This window comes from Pleurodeles waltl, chromosome 3_1 (assembly GCF_031143425.1).
Source record: "Pleurodeles waltl isolate 20211129_DDA chromosome 3_1, aPleWal1.hap1.20221129, whole genome shotgun sequence".
Lineage (NCBI taxonomy): Eukaryota > Metazoa > Chordata > Amphibia > Caudata > Salamandridae > Pleurodeles > Pleurodeles waltl.
Window position 1 is genome coordinate 1,628,397,483 of NC_090440.1, and position 15,015 is coordinate 1,628,412,497.

The following is a 15,015-nucleotide window of genomic DNA, read 5'->3' on the forward strand; positions in this document are numbered from 1 at the left end:
TAGTGCTTAGTAGAACCGCTGCCTCAAGTAAACAACAAGAGATAACCATGAGCGATATCAGTGCTGCTCTCAGCAGAGAGGGCGGAGGCGAAAGGGGCGCTAGAAAACATTAGTAACAACATTTGGAAACGATTCTGCAAATATCTCTCGGATCCTCTTTCTTAAGGCACCTACATACTTTAGTTTTCGTGTTCGGAGGAGCCCCGGGCCGCTGCCAGTGACTGGTTCTGTGTGACTGTTTATGTGTCGGTCCCTGTCCCACAGCCACGAGAGGAGGGAAGTGAAAACGGTGAAAAGTGGGAGAAGCTGAGGGATGGATCCAGAGTGAAGAGTGAAGTGAGAGCTGAAGCTTTGTAGTTGAAAAAGAGGCACACGTGTGAGGAAGGTGGGTGGTACAATAATACAAGCATTTACAATGCAACGGGTCTCGCGTTTGCTCATGTTAGAGCTGATCGCGTTGTAAACTCCTAACACGACTTTTCACCTATCGGGCAAAAGTGCATTTAGGTACATAACCCGAAAAAGTGAAATTAACTATGTAAAGCGCTCGACTTCTGCCAAGAGAAAAAGGAGTCCACGAGCCCGATGGAAAACAGCGAGCCTCGCATGTTTTCTGTACTTGGTCGCTGCGCTCGAGGAGGGCTAGCTACCGGAAAAGGCATGACGTATATGTGCCTTCGACAAATGAAAGCAAGCAGATTTTATTAGGCAAGCCCACGAACCAATAAAAAACACTGATGTGAAGTTGACAGGGCTCCGAGCCCTTTTCTAAATACTAAAGAGTCTTGCTGCGATAGGCATGCGCCAGCGCATGCAACGCAGGCTCTACCCTAAAAACGGATGCTTTCTGTATGCAATGCATGTATAAAATAAATAACTGAAAGTATGAAAAAATACTGTATTTTTCAGATGTAAAAAAAGCTCCTCATGAATTGTAAAGTCACCACTCCAAAGGAGAAGGGGTGATACACCAAACTACTAATAGCATGAATTGAGAAGAAAAACTCCCCCTCGGGCAAAGTCAAGGCCCTCTCTTTATATATTTTAAATATTTGCTAACACTTTGACTGGCAGCCAGCTGTGCTGTCAAGCCAGACCTACAAATGCAGATTTGGTTGAAAAAACGTAGGGCTGTGAGTTCTGGCCAGGATCCAAAGTCATGATTGAAAATGTGCAAAGAATTGTGAGCAGGAGATTGAACTTAATATTAGTACCTGAAGAACGTAGGTGTGCATCATCACTCCACTATATTCGAATGAATACGGGCTCCATAATTGTACTGTCACCTTTGCAATTAACTACATTAACTATTAAGGTATTACAGTAGATACCAGCCCCACCCACAGAAACACTGCACATCTCTCAAAGTTCACCTCTAGAATTTGGCTGCTTAATGCAGATGATATCTCTAGGTTGAAAGCCTAGCCGAAAATGAAGAAATACTGGGGGAATTGGACCCAGAAATACAGATTGCCAAGGAAATTCCTAATTTCTTAGTGGACCCTCATGTTCCAACATGTAATCGACAGGATCTGCACCCTGGAAGTTACCAGTAGCCACCGGATTCGTAACTCAGAGGGTGTGGAAAATCCGGCCCATTTAGTGGGCCACTCATAAGGAAGGCCTTAATATGCGTATAAGACACCTAGGTCAAGAAACACCTTTGCTCATGTACACAACCTGAAATGTGAAGCTGGCTTAGACGTATGCCACATGCTGGATATATCAGTAAACATTGCTGGTATATTTTCAGCTCTTCAGTTCAAAAGCATTTTACTCAAAAGGGATGAAAACCAAAAGATAACCTATGAAACAAGAATGGTCTTATTATGCGTGCTCCGTAGGTGTATTGGGATGGGAATATCCCCTGCATGACATATAGACAAGATCTCTTCCCTGTGATCCCAGACAGCATACCTTGGATCCTGTTTCTTTGATTGTTGGTCGTGCTACACACTAGTCCCATATACATTCATTCACCTATGCCTGGTATTTCGACAATGATAGCTTCTAAACCTAGTCCTGAGCCAGGAGGGGTGCACCAAGTGCACCTTCATAGTGACAGGGGAGTACTACACCCTTCACAGACTTCAAGCGGCAGTATATTGTGTTAGTAAATTCTAGTGCCAGGCTTTTTACCTGTAAGACATGAATGCACACTTACTCATCTAAGGTTCTGCTGCTTAAAATGAACCCAGAATCATGAATGTAACATTGCTGCATGCGTGTGTGTCAGATCTGCAAAAATGATACAGGCCTGTGGGTTTAATTTCCGTAGCCTACAACCTAGACAACCATACAATATGGAGGAGAGGTTGCTTTCTCCAGACAGCACCTGTGCATTGCTGGCAGTTCCAAGATGGGATGGAGGAACACCAGATGCCATGGTGAGGAAAAAGGAGACAATCTTTCCTTAAAAATGCCGGGGCCATACCTGATACATTGGTTTGTAAATGACTCTTAGTGCAGCTGCCATTAGGTAACTCAATTACATACTAATGGGGTGACCCTTAAAGCCGAAAGCCGAAAGTATCACCATTAGGTAGATGGCAGGGGTACAGGGTGAATTCTGCATTATGTGTTAATAGGAAAATAAGATCTTCAAAGGGGCACAGTTTCTTGTCTCTCCTTCTGATCTCTGTGAGGAGGGGTTGTAAATGGCTGGGTGCAACATTCTCTCACTCTTTTCACCTTCTGTGGTGGACACTTCACCCAGAGACTGCCCTGCTGGGCAGAACTTCCTTGCGAACAGGGGTCAGCTTGGAAGGTGGCCTGGCCAGGACCCCACCTAAACTGGTTTCAAGAAAGCAGACCTGAAATACACATCTACCATCTGCAAAAGCAGCATAATTTGAAAGCTCAAGCCCATTGTTGTTCTTTGTTGTGGTCTCTTCTATCAATGAAGAGACTCTGCAGAGTATTCAGGGACTACTATGGGTTGGTGTTACACTGGAAGCCAACTCCCTAGAGGCTAAGGACTATCGCCTGGAGCCTGACGTAAAGGAGGAGTTACTGGACAGTCCTATGTGCCAATATATCCAAACTGTGAGTGTGGGTAGTAAGCGCTAACCCTGAGGACAAGCAGATAATGAAAAGTACGCTAATCAAGTGCGTGGAAGGGATCAGTGTACTGCTGGATTGAGAAGTGCAACTTTTGCCATTTACCTCTGTTCGTAGCCCTGGGCACCTGAAGCAATGTGTCCATGAGGTAGGTCAACTGAAGCTGGGATAAGCATCTGCTGGTAGCCAGTGTGCCCCACAAGTGACCTGCGCTACCATGGCAGCTCCAAATATGTTGTTGGGTCGGAACCAGTCTAGAAGATTAGGTGATCCCAGAGGTGGCCTGGGGGAGCCTCGTAAAAGATCAAGGTTTTTGCTTTGAGGTGTCATGTAGGCTTTCATTATTTTAATTAGAATACTGGATTTGAGCAGAAGAATCACCTGCGGGGTGGGGGATTGAGTCTAACCCATTACAGGTGACACCTGTTGGCCTAATCCGGGCTTTGCTCTGGCTAACTAGCAGTGCCTCATCTCTACCTGAAAGCAGGGATGATTGGGCAGCCGAGCGCATGACACAAATGACTCCTCAGGGAAATCATGGTCACTCAGATCGCATCCGCTTCTCTCAGCTACATTAGTCTCACATATACAAGGACAGTCAGAGGCATTATGGCCCATATTTATACTTTTTGACGCAAAACTGCGCCAACGTAGTTTTGCGTCAAAAAAATTTGCGACGGCTAACGCCATTCTGATGCGCCATGTGGGCGCCGTATTTATTGAATGACGTTAGCCGGCGTTAGCCGCCGGCGCCGTCTGGTGTGCGTTAAAAAAAACGACGTACACCAAGCAGCGTCGGCGTAGGGGGATATGGGGCTTGGGCGTCAAGAAATGGGGCAAGTCAGGTTGAGGCAATTTTTCTTCTGTCCCCTGGGCATGGTCATTGGGCATAGTGGCATGTAGGGGGGCACAAATCAGGCCCCCCTATGCCACAAAAAAAACAAAAAACAAAAACTTACCTGAACTTACCTTAATGTCCCTGGGATGGGTCCCTCCAGCCTTGGGTGTCCTCCTGGGGTGGGCAAGGGTGACAGGGGGTGTCCCTGGGGGCATGGGAGGGCACCTCTGGGCTCCTTCAGAGCCCACAGGTCCCTTAACGCCTGCCTTTTGCAGGCGCTAAAAAACGGCGCAAAAGCGGCCGTACGTCATTTTTTTTGACCCGCCCACTCCTGGGCGTGAATTTTGCCCGGGAGTATAAATCCGACGCACATGCCTCGGAGTCGATTTTTTAGACGGGAACGCCTACCTTGCATATAATTAACGCAAAGTAGGTGTCCACGCAAAAAAATGACGCTAACTCCATGGACTTTGGCGCTAGACGCGTCTAACGCCAAAGTATAAATATGGAGTTAGTTTTGCGTCGAAATTGCGTTAAAAAAAACGACGCAATTCCGGCGCAAACGGAGTATAAATATGCCCCTATATGTTTTAATGAGGTTTTAATGAAGCAACTGCATATTAGATAATAAAGCATGTACTGCAATAACCAGGATGATGAAGCATGACAGGATTAAAACAGTGAGAAGAGTGAAGCATAAAAATAACGCTACCATACTGTCACTAAAGTCATGAAGGTAATTCCTACCTAGGCTATGTTACAGCACAGCATGTTAAGCTCTAGTTCTGCCCTTCAGGTTCCCCTGGGAAGACATCATTCCTCATACCTGAGCAAGAGGCCTGAAGGCTGCATTAGAAGCGTTGCGAAGCGTTCAGCAATCAGCATACAATCGTGGTCATCTGGCTGGAATCTCCCTGTATGGGGCAGAGAAGTGTTTTATAATAAAACAGCTGATATTCTGAGAAAATATCCCTACGTAAGGATGTGTATGTTTCTATGAACACCAGAGACAAAGCGTTACCATGTTTACCGGCAATCTATCTTACTGCAGCCTTGAGAGATGCACAGAGTGAAAGAAATGTCTTGTTTAAGAACGCAGTGTTGGCCTAGGCAAAGAACAGCTAGATTGAGAAAAATAAAAGAAGACCGCAAATGTGGCTATTGTTAAAATAATAAACAAAGCTGAATAAAATGTATCTAGGTTAAAGTGCACAGTGGCAGGCCTAATTTGCTAAAATAACGTGCATGGAGCTATAACTAAAATGGCTACACAACAGAGGCACTGTGTGCCGAAGACAGCACCTCGGTCCTGCTGTGCTGAAGAATCATCATATGCAGGCATATGGCCGTCATGCTCACGAAGAAGCACCAAGTACTCACCAGAGTATTTAAGTGAGACATGTAGGCAATCAAGGACCCACTAGCGGGGTGGGGTGAGCCATGATCTGCAGCATCCTGCCCGGGAGAGGGTCCCTGTCAGAAACCTGTGGTCCTGCCACAACCCTCCAAGAGATGCGCTGCACGATTGGCTTCCATCCATCTCCTAGGAAGACTGCTATGTGCCACCTGGAGGCTCCTGTTACCCATGAAATATTGCTCTCTCGGAAGGGCCAAACACAGTCCTGCCCTGCTACTACTAACTTGGTGAGAGATTGAACTTGCCCAGGCTGGAGATACAGAGTGCTAAGTCTAGATAAAAGGGTAGAGGAGTAAAAGCTGCACCCATTGATTTACCTGGAACACTGAACCTGAGGGGGAACACAGAGATGGGGTACACGAGTGGCAGGTAGAGAGCTAGTCAGCAGAAACCCGTAGAGCACAAACACTTGCACCCGTGAACTGGGTGTGCATGCATTATTGATTATGTAGGGGAATCCTATAATTTCCGTATGATAATGTACTTGCCTTTTTTACAGAGAAAGCCCCTGAACATTGATCTTATTGAGCTGCTCCGGGGGTAGTATTGCGTAACCTCCACAGTAACCTCCCTGAAAAGCCTGCGACTGTCCGCCATTGCCACTACTAAGAGTAAAGTGCAGAAAGGGTTGTACTTGCCTCAATATGAAGAACCAGAGTAGGGCAGGGCCCCAGGACAGCAGTAATACAATATCTCAATCTGCACGGTTGTGGCTCCGAAACTCCAGTGGCCCTATGGACTCCTGAATAAGGTCTGACGAGGTGAATCCGTTAACTTGCTTGGCAGTGTTAACAGCATTGGAGGTGGGTAGTCATACGGAATTTCTCAGGGAATCCTGAAATCAGGAAATTTGGTCCCCCTATTTATTCTTCCTTTCTTCCCAGTATTCAACCTGAAGAGCCCACCAGCCTCAGCTTATATTTGTCAACTGGAGATGTTCCTTAGTCTTAAACCTTTTCTCCATACAAAAAGAAAGTGTGAACTGATGAACAAAATAAATGTCAAATGAATCATTTAGCAGAAAAAAACAATTCAATTTTCGTTTGTTTGCTTGCAGTTTTTCCTGATGAAACCCGAGCTGACAGGCTTTTTGGTTACATTTTGTTTCTTTACCGTGTGCTGGTTCATCAAAGACAGTCTCCGACTCAATGACATGCACAAGAAGCATGTATTCATAACAGGTTGTGACAGTGGGTTTGGAAACCTTCTGGCAAGACAACTTGACAAAAAGGGAGTTGGCGTCATTGCTGCGTGCCTGACAGAAAAGGGAAGCCAAGATTTACAAGCTTGCTCGTCGTCCACGCTGAAAACAGTGATACTGAATTTGACAAACCCGCGCAGCATCGACCGAGCTGTGGAATTTGTTGCGGCAGAGACTGGAAATAAAGGTAAAATATGAATTTATATTTAAATGACACATTTACGCGATCTATTCAGAAAAATGTATATTAGATAGGGGATAACAGTTTAAGATTTACGACCTTACTGTAAATATTACAATACATTTCATTGGATCAACACAAGCAACCGGGGCGTAACACTGGCCCCTGCAGCCCCTAAGCTAAAGGGGGACCCACATGGACGCCTGTTCACCAAATGGTAGTGGTAGCAGAAGTGACATCTCACACCCTTTGACTTTAATGACCTCATCAGAAGTGACACAGTATGAACTTTGACATAGATCTTCCCAGGAAGGGATGCCACCTAATTGTAAACCTAAGCACATCACAAAAATGAACATCACTGAAGTTCCATAATCACTGAATGATTAATAGAAGGAATAACACAGACAAATTTCTAATGTAGATATCACCTATATTAGAGTGCCCACATGATAAGGGAATATTTTACCTGAATTGTAGTAAGCAGGTGAAATAAGTGAATCTAACCTCTTAAAAGGGATGTGAAGCATATGCGGTGAGGGGAGGGGTGGGATCCACCTGAGTAAATATGGGAAAATTGAGTCTTATAGTCCATTTTAAAGCACAGTTTTAATATAATTTTACTAAAAAGCTGAAAGGCTATTCATTAAATATTCAAGTCTTTTCTTTGTGTGCCAAACCAATGAAATCTGACTTTCCCTATACCTGACCCTATTTATTTAAATGTGTTACGAATGCTCCCATACAACAAAAACTACCTCCATTGCTGGGGCCAGCATATTTTCATGGATGCCCCCTTAGCCCAAATATTACATACAATACTCCAGTCCCATAATGTTGTCATTACTGCATTTAATACAGTATGAGTGACAATTATGTCAAAGTTACATCTAGTGTGTCAGGAACAGCATTTTTTCATGGATGCCCCACTTGCATATGCCACAGTTGTCCTCAATTATGGCAAGAATCTCTCCCAGTGTGCAAGTGTCAGCATTTTTCCCATGAGTGCCACCTATCTCATGAATTTCCTCCAGTATGCCAGCACCAGCACTTTTCCACAGGTCCCCATATCAAGATTTACCTCAAGTGAGCAAGCACCAGCATTTTTCTATGCACCAGCATTTTCCCATATGCAACTATTGCCCACAGCAGTATACTAGTACTGCATTTTGCAACAGATGCCTCTATAAACCAAGAATTACCTTGAGTATGCTAGGTCCTAGAGTAGACACAAAGACATAGCAACACATGCTCACTCATGCTTACTTATATTTACTTACACCATTCTCATTCACTCATTGTCACTCGCGTGCACATATTCATCGCTCATTCTCTTGCATTCACTCTTAAACCTCACTCACTCACACTCACTCTCTCTTATTCTGACTGACTTGCAATCTCTTTTAGCCTCCATCATTCTCACTTATTCTCTTTCACTCGTTCCCTCATTCTCGTGCAGAGTTACACTCACTGTCACTCTCAGCCACTCACTCTCAACAATGCTTCCTCACACAGTCATTCTTGTTCATTATCACTCACTGTCACTCAGTCTCTCTCAAAGTCACACTTTCTCCAAATCTTTCATTCTCACTTACTCTGACCTAATCATACTTAACTGACGCTTTCATCCTAAATTAGAATTACCCATCTGCCCCATTACAAGTGCAGTTGGATATAATGCACTTGAAATATGGCAGACAGGAAATGCGTCAAGTCTGTGATGGAGTAACCCATTCGTCAAACTCTACATCAGGCCGTCTGTCTCATTAATTCTCACTCATTATCTGTGTAAATTCTCATTCATTTACTCTCACTGACGCACACACAGGCTCAAACAAACAAACATGGATGCTCACACATGCACACACTCTCTCGCACAAGCACACTCCCATCCATATGCATTCAGGGAAGGTCCCTTTCCAGATCATGGTGCTACACATTTTATTACACTAAAAGTGAATGATATAATATCATTCACTATTAATATAATAAAAAGAATTTGGGAGTTGATGCCTATAAGGGTGAGTTGCCCATGTGTTCTTGGCACTGATTTGGCTACATCGGAGGCCAAGGGTCTCAAAGGCAGTGCCAAGGGTTCCAAGAACAATAAGCAAAGTAAGCAGTGGGTTAAATAAGAAAAATGCACCTGACCCCTGTCATCCAAGCAGTAAAAAACACATTAAAACATATTATCACACTCATATGTGTGCCCTCATCACAGCACCTACTTCCAAGATGCTGTCCCAAAAGGGACCATAAATGTTAGATATTTGAATGGTGCACTACTTTTATGTATATAGAATGGAATCCAATTGACAAATGTTGTCACATTGTAGTCTTCACTTTATTCTGTTATTCTTTATGCACAAAGAAACATCAGCCAACGCGTTTCATCCTCAAAAACAGGACTTCTTCAGAGCTTCCTTTTATTTATTTCATTCACGTTCATTCAGAACATATTTGTTCAGATCACCCATATTTACATTCTGTTGACTGCAAGGGGCATGTTGCCTTCACATGTATAGAGTTCGGCACCTCATTTTGACAAAGATGAAATCATCACGTACGCGATCAGTTGAACGACATTTGTCAACTGGACTCTATTCTATATACATAAAAGTGGTGCACCATTCAAATATCTAACACCAATGGTTCCAAGAGGCAAGCCACAGGTCACAGCTGTGACCCCTGGTGACTCCTAAATGGTGTCTGTTGGGCATGACTATGTTATTTTGTGGTATGACCCAGGTTTTTGCCTTCACTACCCTATTTTTTTGCTGAACCTGTTTCTGATGGCATTATTCCTGCTAACCAGTGGTAAATTGCTGTGCTCTTCCCTCCATGTATTGTAAAATTGGTATCCACTTAATTGACACATTTAATTTACTTATAAATCCCTGCTAAATGGTGCTGCTTGTACTCAGGGCCTGTACATTTTTAAACGCTATAAGTAGGCTACAGCGCTCATTGTGCCAACCACTAAAGTACCACTGTAACATGTTCCAGACCTGCCACTGCAGCCTATGGTGCCGTTTTAAACTGTCATGCCAATCTGGCAAAATAAGCATTTCGCCAGACCAAAACCCTCCTTTTTATTAATACTTATGTCACCCCAAAGGTAGCCCCCAAAAGGTTCATAAGGCAGGGTTCATGGTAATTAAAAAAGATAGGTGATATCTACTAAAGTTTTACGTATCCTGGCAGTGAAAAACTCTGGAAGTTGTTCTTGAAGCAAGACTAGCCATCCCATGCACTAACAATGGGTTACCTTAGTACACACAATAAGAGATAACTTCAGGTTGTAAGCAGATATCAAAATACTTCTTCCACTTATTTGAATTGTAATTAAGATATCTTTTAATTGTAAAGTTGAATAAAACATTTCTATTTTGAGAATATCACTTTTAGAAAGTTGGCATTTTTCTGCTGAAACCACATGTGCCTTTCTGCTAGTGCCCAGGGTTACAGGACTGTTAATGGGTCTCCTATGGTGTGATGCGTTTTCTTTGAAGACAGGAGGAACCCAGGACCCCAGATGTGGACTGAAACAGTCAGTTCCCCAGTAGCGACTCGAAGAGTCAGTTTGCTGCCCTACTGCTTGAGTTACAGGGACACACCAAACTTCCAGATGCCTTTCCTTGCATCTGCCCGGCTGACGAGTACCAAATGGACCTGCTTGAACCCTGGTACCAGTCCTAACCCCCAAGAGGTGCCCATCCATATCCTGGACCCTTAGCTGATGTTGGAGTTTACTCCCCCAGTCCAAAAACTGCATGAGCTGGACTCCATGTGAAAAACAAAGGTTATGGGCTCTTCACATCAAAAAGAACCATCCCTGGTCTCCTCACATATACGAATGGAGTTCACCAACTTACCCGAACCCAAAATGGGACTTGTTGCTGAGTGCCAATGCAACCTTTCCAGATGCAGACCCCATACTTCACCGCCCAAAGCTCTTCAAAACAACAACAACCTTAGTGTGTTTCCCACCAACGCGAAGTACTGGTCTCCAACCAGCTCTTTGTGCTGACAGCTGCTCTGCCAATGTGAAATTCCAACCAAGGCCTCAGACTCCACCAACCTGCCTTCAATGAGCCCCTCTCCAGATCCAGCACTCGCTGACAACCTTGTCAACGAGTGCTTCTTGCACTAAAACTGGAGAAATTTAAGAGGAAAACTTTCTTCCAGGACATTCCTGGTCCCTGCATCATTTTCTCTATTTGTCTGAATTCGTTTGGGATTTTTCTTATGTTCTATTTTCACTTTATTACTGTTTGATTGCTGCATAAATACTTTGCACATTGCCTCTACGTTAAGCCTGACTGCCTTTGAGGCTTCCATTCAGCCCTTTGAAGGCCTATGAATATCTCTGAGTTATGAGAATCTCAGTGGGACCTCACCAGATTCTGTAGATAGTCCCCCATCATTTTGCATTAAGCCACTGACAAGTAATATATGCTGCCTTGGGGTACTTTCTGAGATATAAACTGAAGAAAGTAGCTAAAACATGTAGGTTGTGACAGCAAAACTTATATATATATATATATATATATATATAAATATATATATATATGAAAATATGTATCTATATATATTAGGAACAGCTCATAAATATAGTCTATATAAGAAAAATCTCAAATAAGTATATATAAAACAAAATGTAGTTGATATCACAAAGATGTTTGGACGTTAGAAGAGATAATATGTGCCTCATTTTAAAGCTTTGCTGATCCCAGGGAATAAAAATGACTAGTTGCAAGAATAATAAATTGCTGATCTGCTCCCCCCTATGTAGTCAAAAAGCTCTGTGGAAAGTCTGCGTATAGGTTTCTTATAACCATATCAATATAGGAAATGTGGGTTTTGTAATGTGGGGTTTAGTTGCCACCACAAGCATTGACACTTGTATGGCAGTCGGATAGTGTGTACACACGCCGTACAAACATCAAATTTATTTACTTTGACAATGCGTGTTGGCCGGGCAGCACAGGGGGGCAAAGGAAGACAAAAGCGTCTGAAAATGGATATAACAGCAAAAAAAGTTGCCTTTTTTCTGTAGCCTCTGTTTTTAGATGCTTGTGGCTGTCCTTAATGTAGCATCTGTTTTTTTATTTTTTTTCAGTGCTCGCTCAAAATACACAGATGGGCCGATCCAGGATGGACTGGCCATATCTCAAGCCAATGGATAAAGGTTCAGCAGCCACAAATAGCCAATGACTGAATGTAAGAAAGCAGAATATTATTTTAACAGGGTAGTAGACCTTTTAAAAATAATGGTACTATTCCTTACTAGGTACAGTTAGGTCTCAATTATTTGAAACCTGAGCTCCACCCTTAGTAGATGAAGCACGTAAGAAATGTGTAAAGCATTTATCAGTACCAAAAAAATTCAAAGTAGAAAGCACAACACAATAAAAATCCTACTCCAATTTAATAAAATATAGAGAATTCTAGTGAGCAAATAGACACCAAAACAACAAAAGTCAAACTTTTGCAAAGTTTTAGATGTTTTTAGCATCAGAAAGTGTAAAGCGCAAACCACAGGTTTTTTGGTTATGCTAGACCCGATCAAAGTCAAAAGTTAAGCTGGCCACAATGGAGCGCAGGTGGGATACAGGGACCAGGTTCAGGCTGGTACAAAGTTTTACCTTCTGACTCATTCTCTAGAGCAGAAATTGAAAAACCTCAGCATTTCAAGGCAACAGGATGTGGCTCACTTGGTTTCTAAAAGGCTGCATAATCGTCAAATAAGGTTGCGGTGAAGCCTTTGACTTTAGGGAGGAAAGCTCAGAGTAGGAGAAATACAAATTTGCACGCAAGTCCCCCACCAGCCATATATTTTGGTGCTTTCACCCAGTGAAGATCTCAACCTTCGGACTTAGAAACGTTTTTGGAAGTCAGGATCCTTTCAGTAGGGCAAACAAGCAAGCTGAATCCGACTGGCACTGTCACGCCTCTCAGTGGTGCTCCCATGGTCGCCTCTGGTTCTTTTGGGAAAAATCATTGAAAAAGTTTTCAAACCCCAGCCTTTAGGGTTAGACAGGAGCAGTACATGCGGACACTCTCCTAGGGGCTTAAGAACCTCGGAGACACCACTTGGGGGTAAGGACTCATTCCAGGCGAAGTCACCAGCAGGATCCAGCGCTAATCCAGTCAGAACTGTTCAGCTGGGCTTGTTGGGAAGGTGGGTTTACAAACTAACCTTACTGGCTTGCATACTAACCTCACTGGCATTCTTAGCTTCTTCATGGCTGTCACCTAGAAAGGAAATATATTCTTGCGTAGACTCTCATTGTCCTAATGAGGCTACTGGATTCGGGTGGCAGAATCACCTGAATTGTGGGGAACTGAGTCCAATCCCACACCATGTGACAACTGTCAGCCTAATCTGGGTTTTCCGCCAAAGAGCAGTGCCTCATCTCTGCCCAAGAGCAGGGATGATTGTGGCAACCAGGTGCATGACAGAAATGGCTCTTCAGGTGAATCGTGGTCAATCAGATCTCATTCTTTTCTCTCAGTTACATTAGTCTCACATATGCAAAGACAAACAGAGACAGTGAATGGTTCAATAAGGTTTATTGAATTAACTGCACCTTAGATAAAATGGCATGAATTGCAATAACTAGGATGATACAAAACACTACAGGGAGTGCAGAATTATTAGGCAAATGAGTATTTTGACCACATCATCCTCTTTATGCATGTTGTCTTACTCCAAGCTGTATAGGCTCGAAAGCCTACTACCAATTAAGCATATTAGGTGATGTGCATCTCTGTAATGAGAAGGGGTGTGGTCTAATGACATCAACACCCTATATCAGGTGTGCATAATTATTAGGCAACTTAACAAAAAACAAATATATACCCATTTCAATTATTTATTATTACCAGTGAAACCAATATAACATCTCAACATTCACAAATATACATTTCTGACATTCAAAAACAAAACAAAAACAAATCAGTGACCAATATAGCCACCTTTCTTTGCAAGGAAACTCAAAAGCCTGCCATCCATGGATTCTGTCAGTGTTTTGATCTGTTCACCATCAACATTGCGTGCAGCAGCAACCACAGCCTCCCAGACACTGTTCAGAGAGGTGTACTGTTTTCCCTCCTTGTAAATCTCACATTTGATGATGGACCACAGGTTCTCAATGGGGTTCAGATCAGGTGAACAAGGAGGCCATGTCATTAGATTTCCTTCTTTTATACCCTTTCTTGCCAGCCACGCTGTGGAGTACTTGGACGCGTGTGATGGAGCATTGTCCTGCATGAAAATCATGTTTTTCTTGAAGGATGCAGACTTCTTCCTGTACCACTGCTTGAAGAAGGTGTCTTCCAGGAACTGGCAGTAGGACTGGGAGTTGAGCTTGACTCCATCCTCAACCCGAAAAGGCCCCACAAGCTCATCTTTGATGATACCAGCCCAAACCAGTACTCCACCTCCACCTTGCTGGCGTCTGAGTCGGACTGGAGCTCTCTGCCCTTTACCAATCCAGCCACGGGCCCATCCATCTGGCCCATCAAGACTCACTCTCATTTCATCAGTCCATAAAACCTTAGAAAAATCAGTCTTGAGATATTTCTTGGCCCAGTCTTGACGTTTCAGCTTGTGTGTCTTGTTCAGTGGTGGTCGTCTTTCAGCCTTTCTTACCTTGGCCATGTCTCTGAGTATTGCACACCTTGTGCTTTTGGGCACTCCAGTGATGTTGCAGCTCTGAAATATGGCCAAACTGGTGGCAAGTGGCATCGTGGCAGCTGCACACTTGACTTTTCTCAGTTCATGGGCAGTTATTTTGCGCCTTGGTTTTTCCACACGCTTCTTGCGACCCTGTTGACTATTTTGAATGAAACGCTTGATTGTTCGATGATCACGCTTCAGAAGCTTTGCAATTTTAAGAGTGCTGCATCCCTCTGCAAGATATCTCACTATTTTTGACTTTTCTGAGCCTGTCAAGTCCTTCTTTTGACCCATTTTGACAAAGGAAAGGAAATTGCCTAATAATTATGCACACCTGATATAGGGTGTTGATGTCATTAGACCACACCCCTTCTCATTACAGAGATGCACATCACCTAATATGCTTAATTGGTAGTAGGCTTTCGAGCCTATACAGCTTGGAGTAAGACAACATGCATAAAGAGGATGATGTGGTCAAAATACTAATTTGCCTAATAATTCTGCACTCCCTGTAGAAGCAAAATGATGACAAGAAGAGTGAAATACAGAACAATTCCCACCATACTGTCACTATGCATAATATATGTGGTTCCTACCTAAGCAATATTAGAGCATAGCGTGATAAGCCCTAATC

General features: G+C 43.3%; 1 protein-coding gene across 1 annotated transcript in view; it reads left to right on the top strand.

Moving 5' to 3' along the window:
• LOC138285401 (retinol dehydrogenase 5-like) overlaps positions 1–15,015 on the top strand; it is a 237,324-nt gene that overhangs the window by 101,350 nt on the left and 120,959 nt on the right. The window contains exon 4 of the mRNA XM_069225285.1: positions 6,373–6,703. Within this exon, the coding sequence (XP_069081386.1) occupies positions 6,373–6,703 (331 nt within the window). The remainder of the gene's footprint in view (positions 1–6,372; positions 6,704–15,015) is intronic.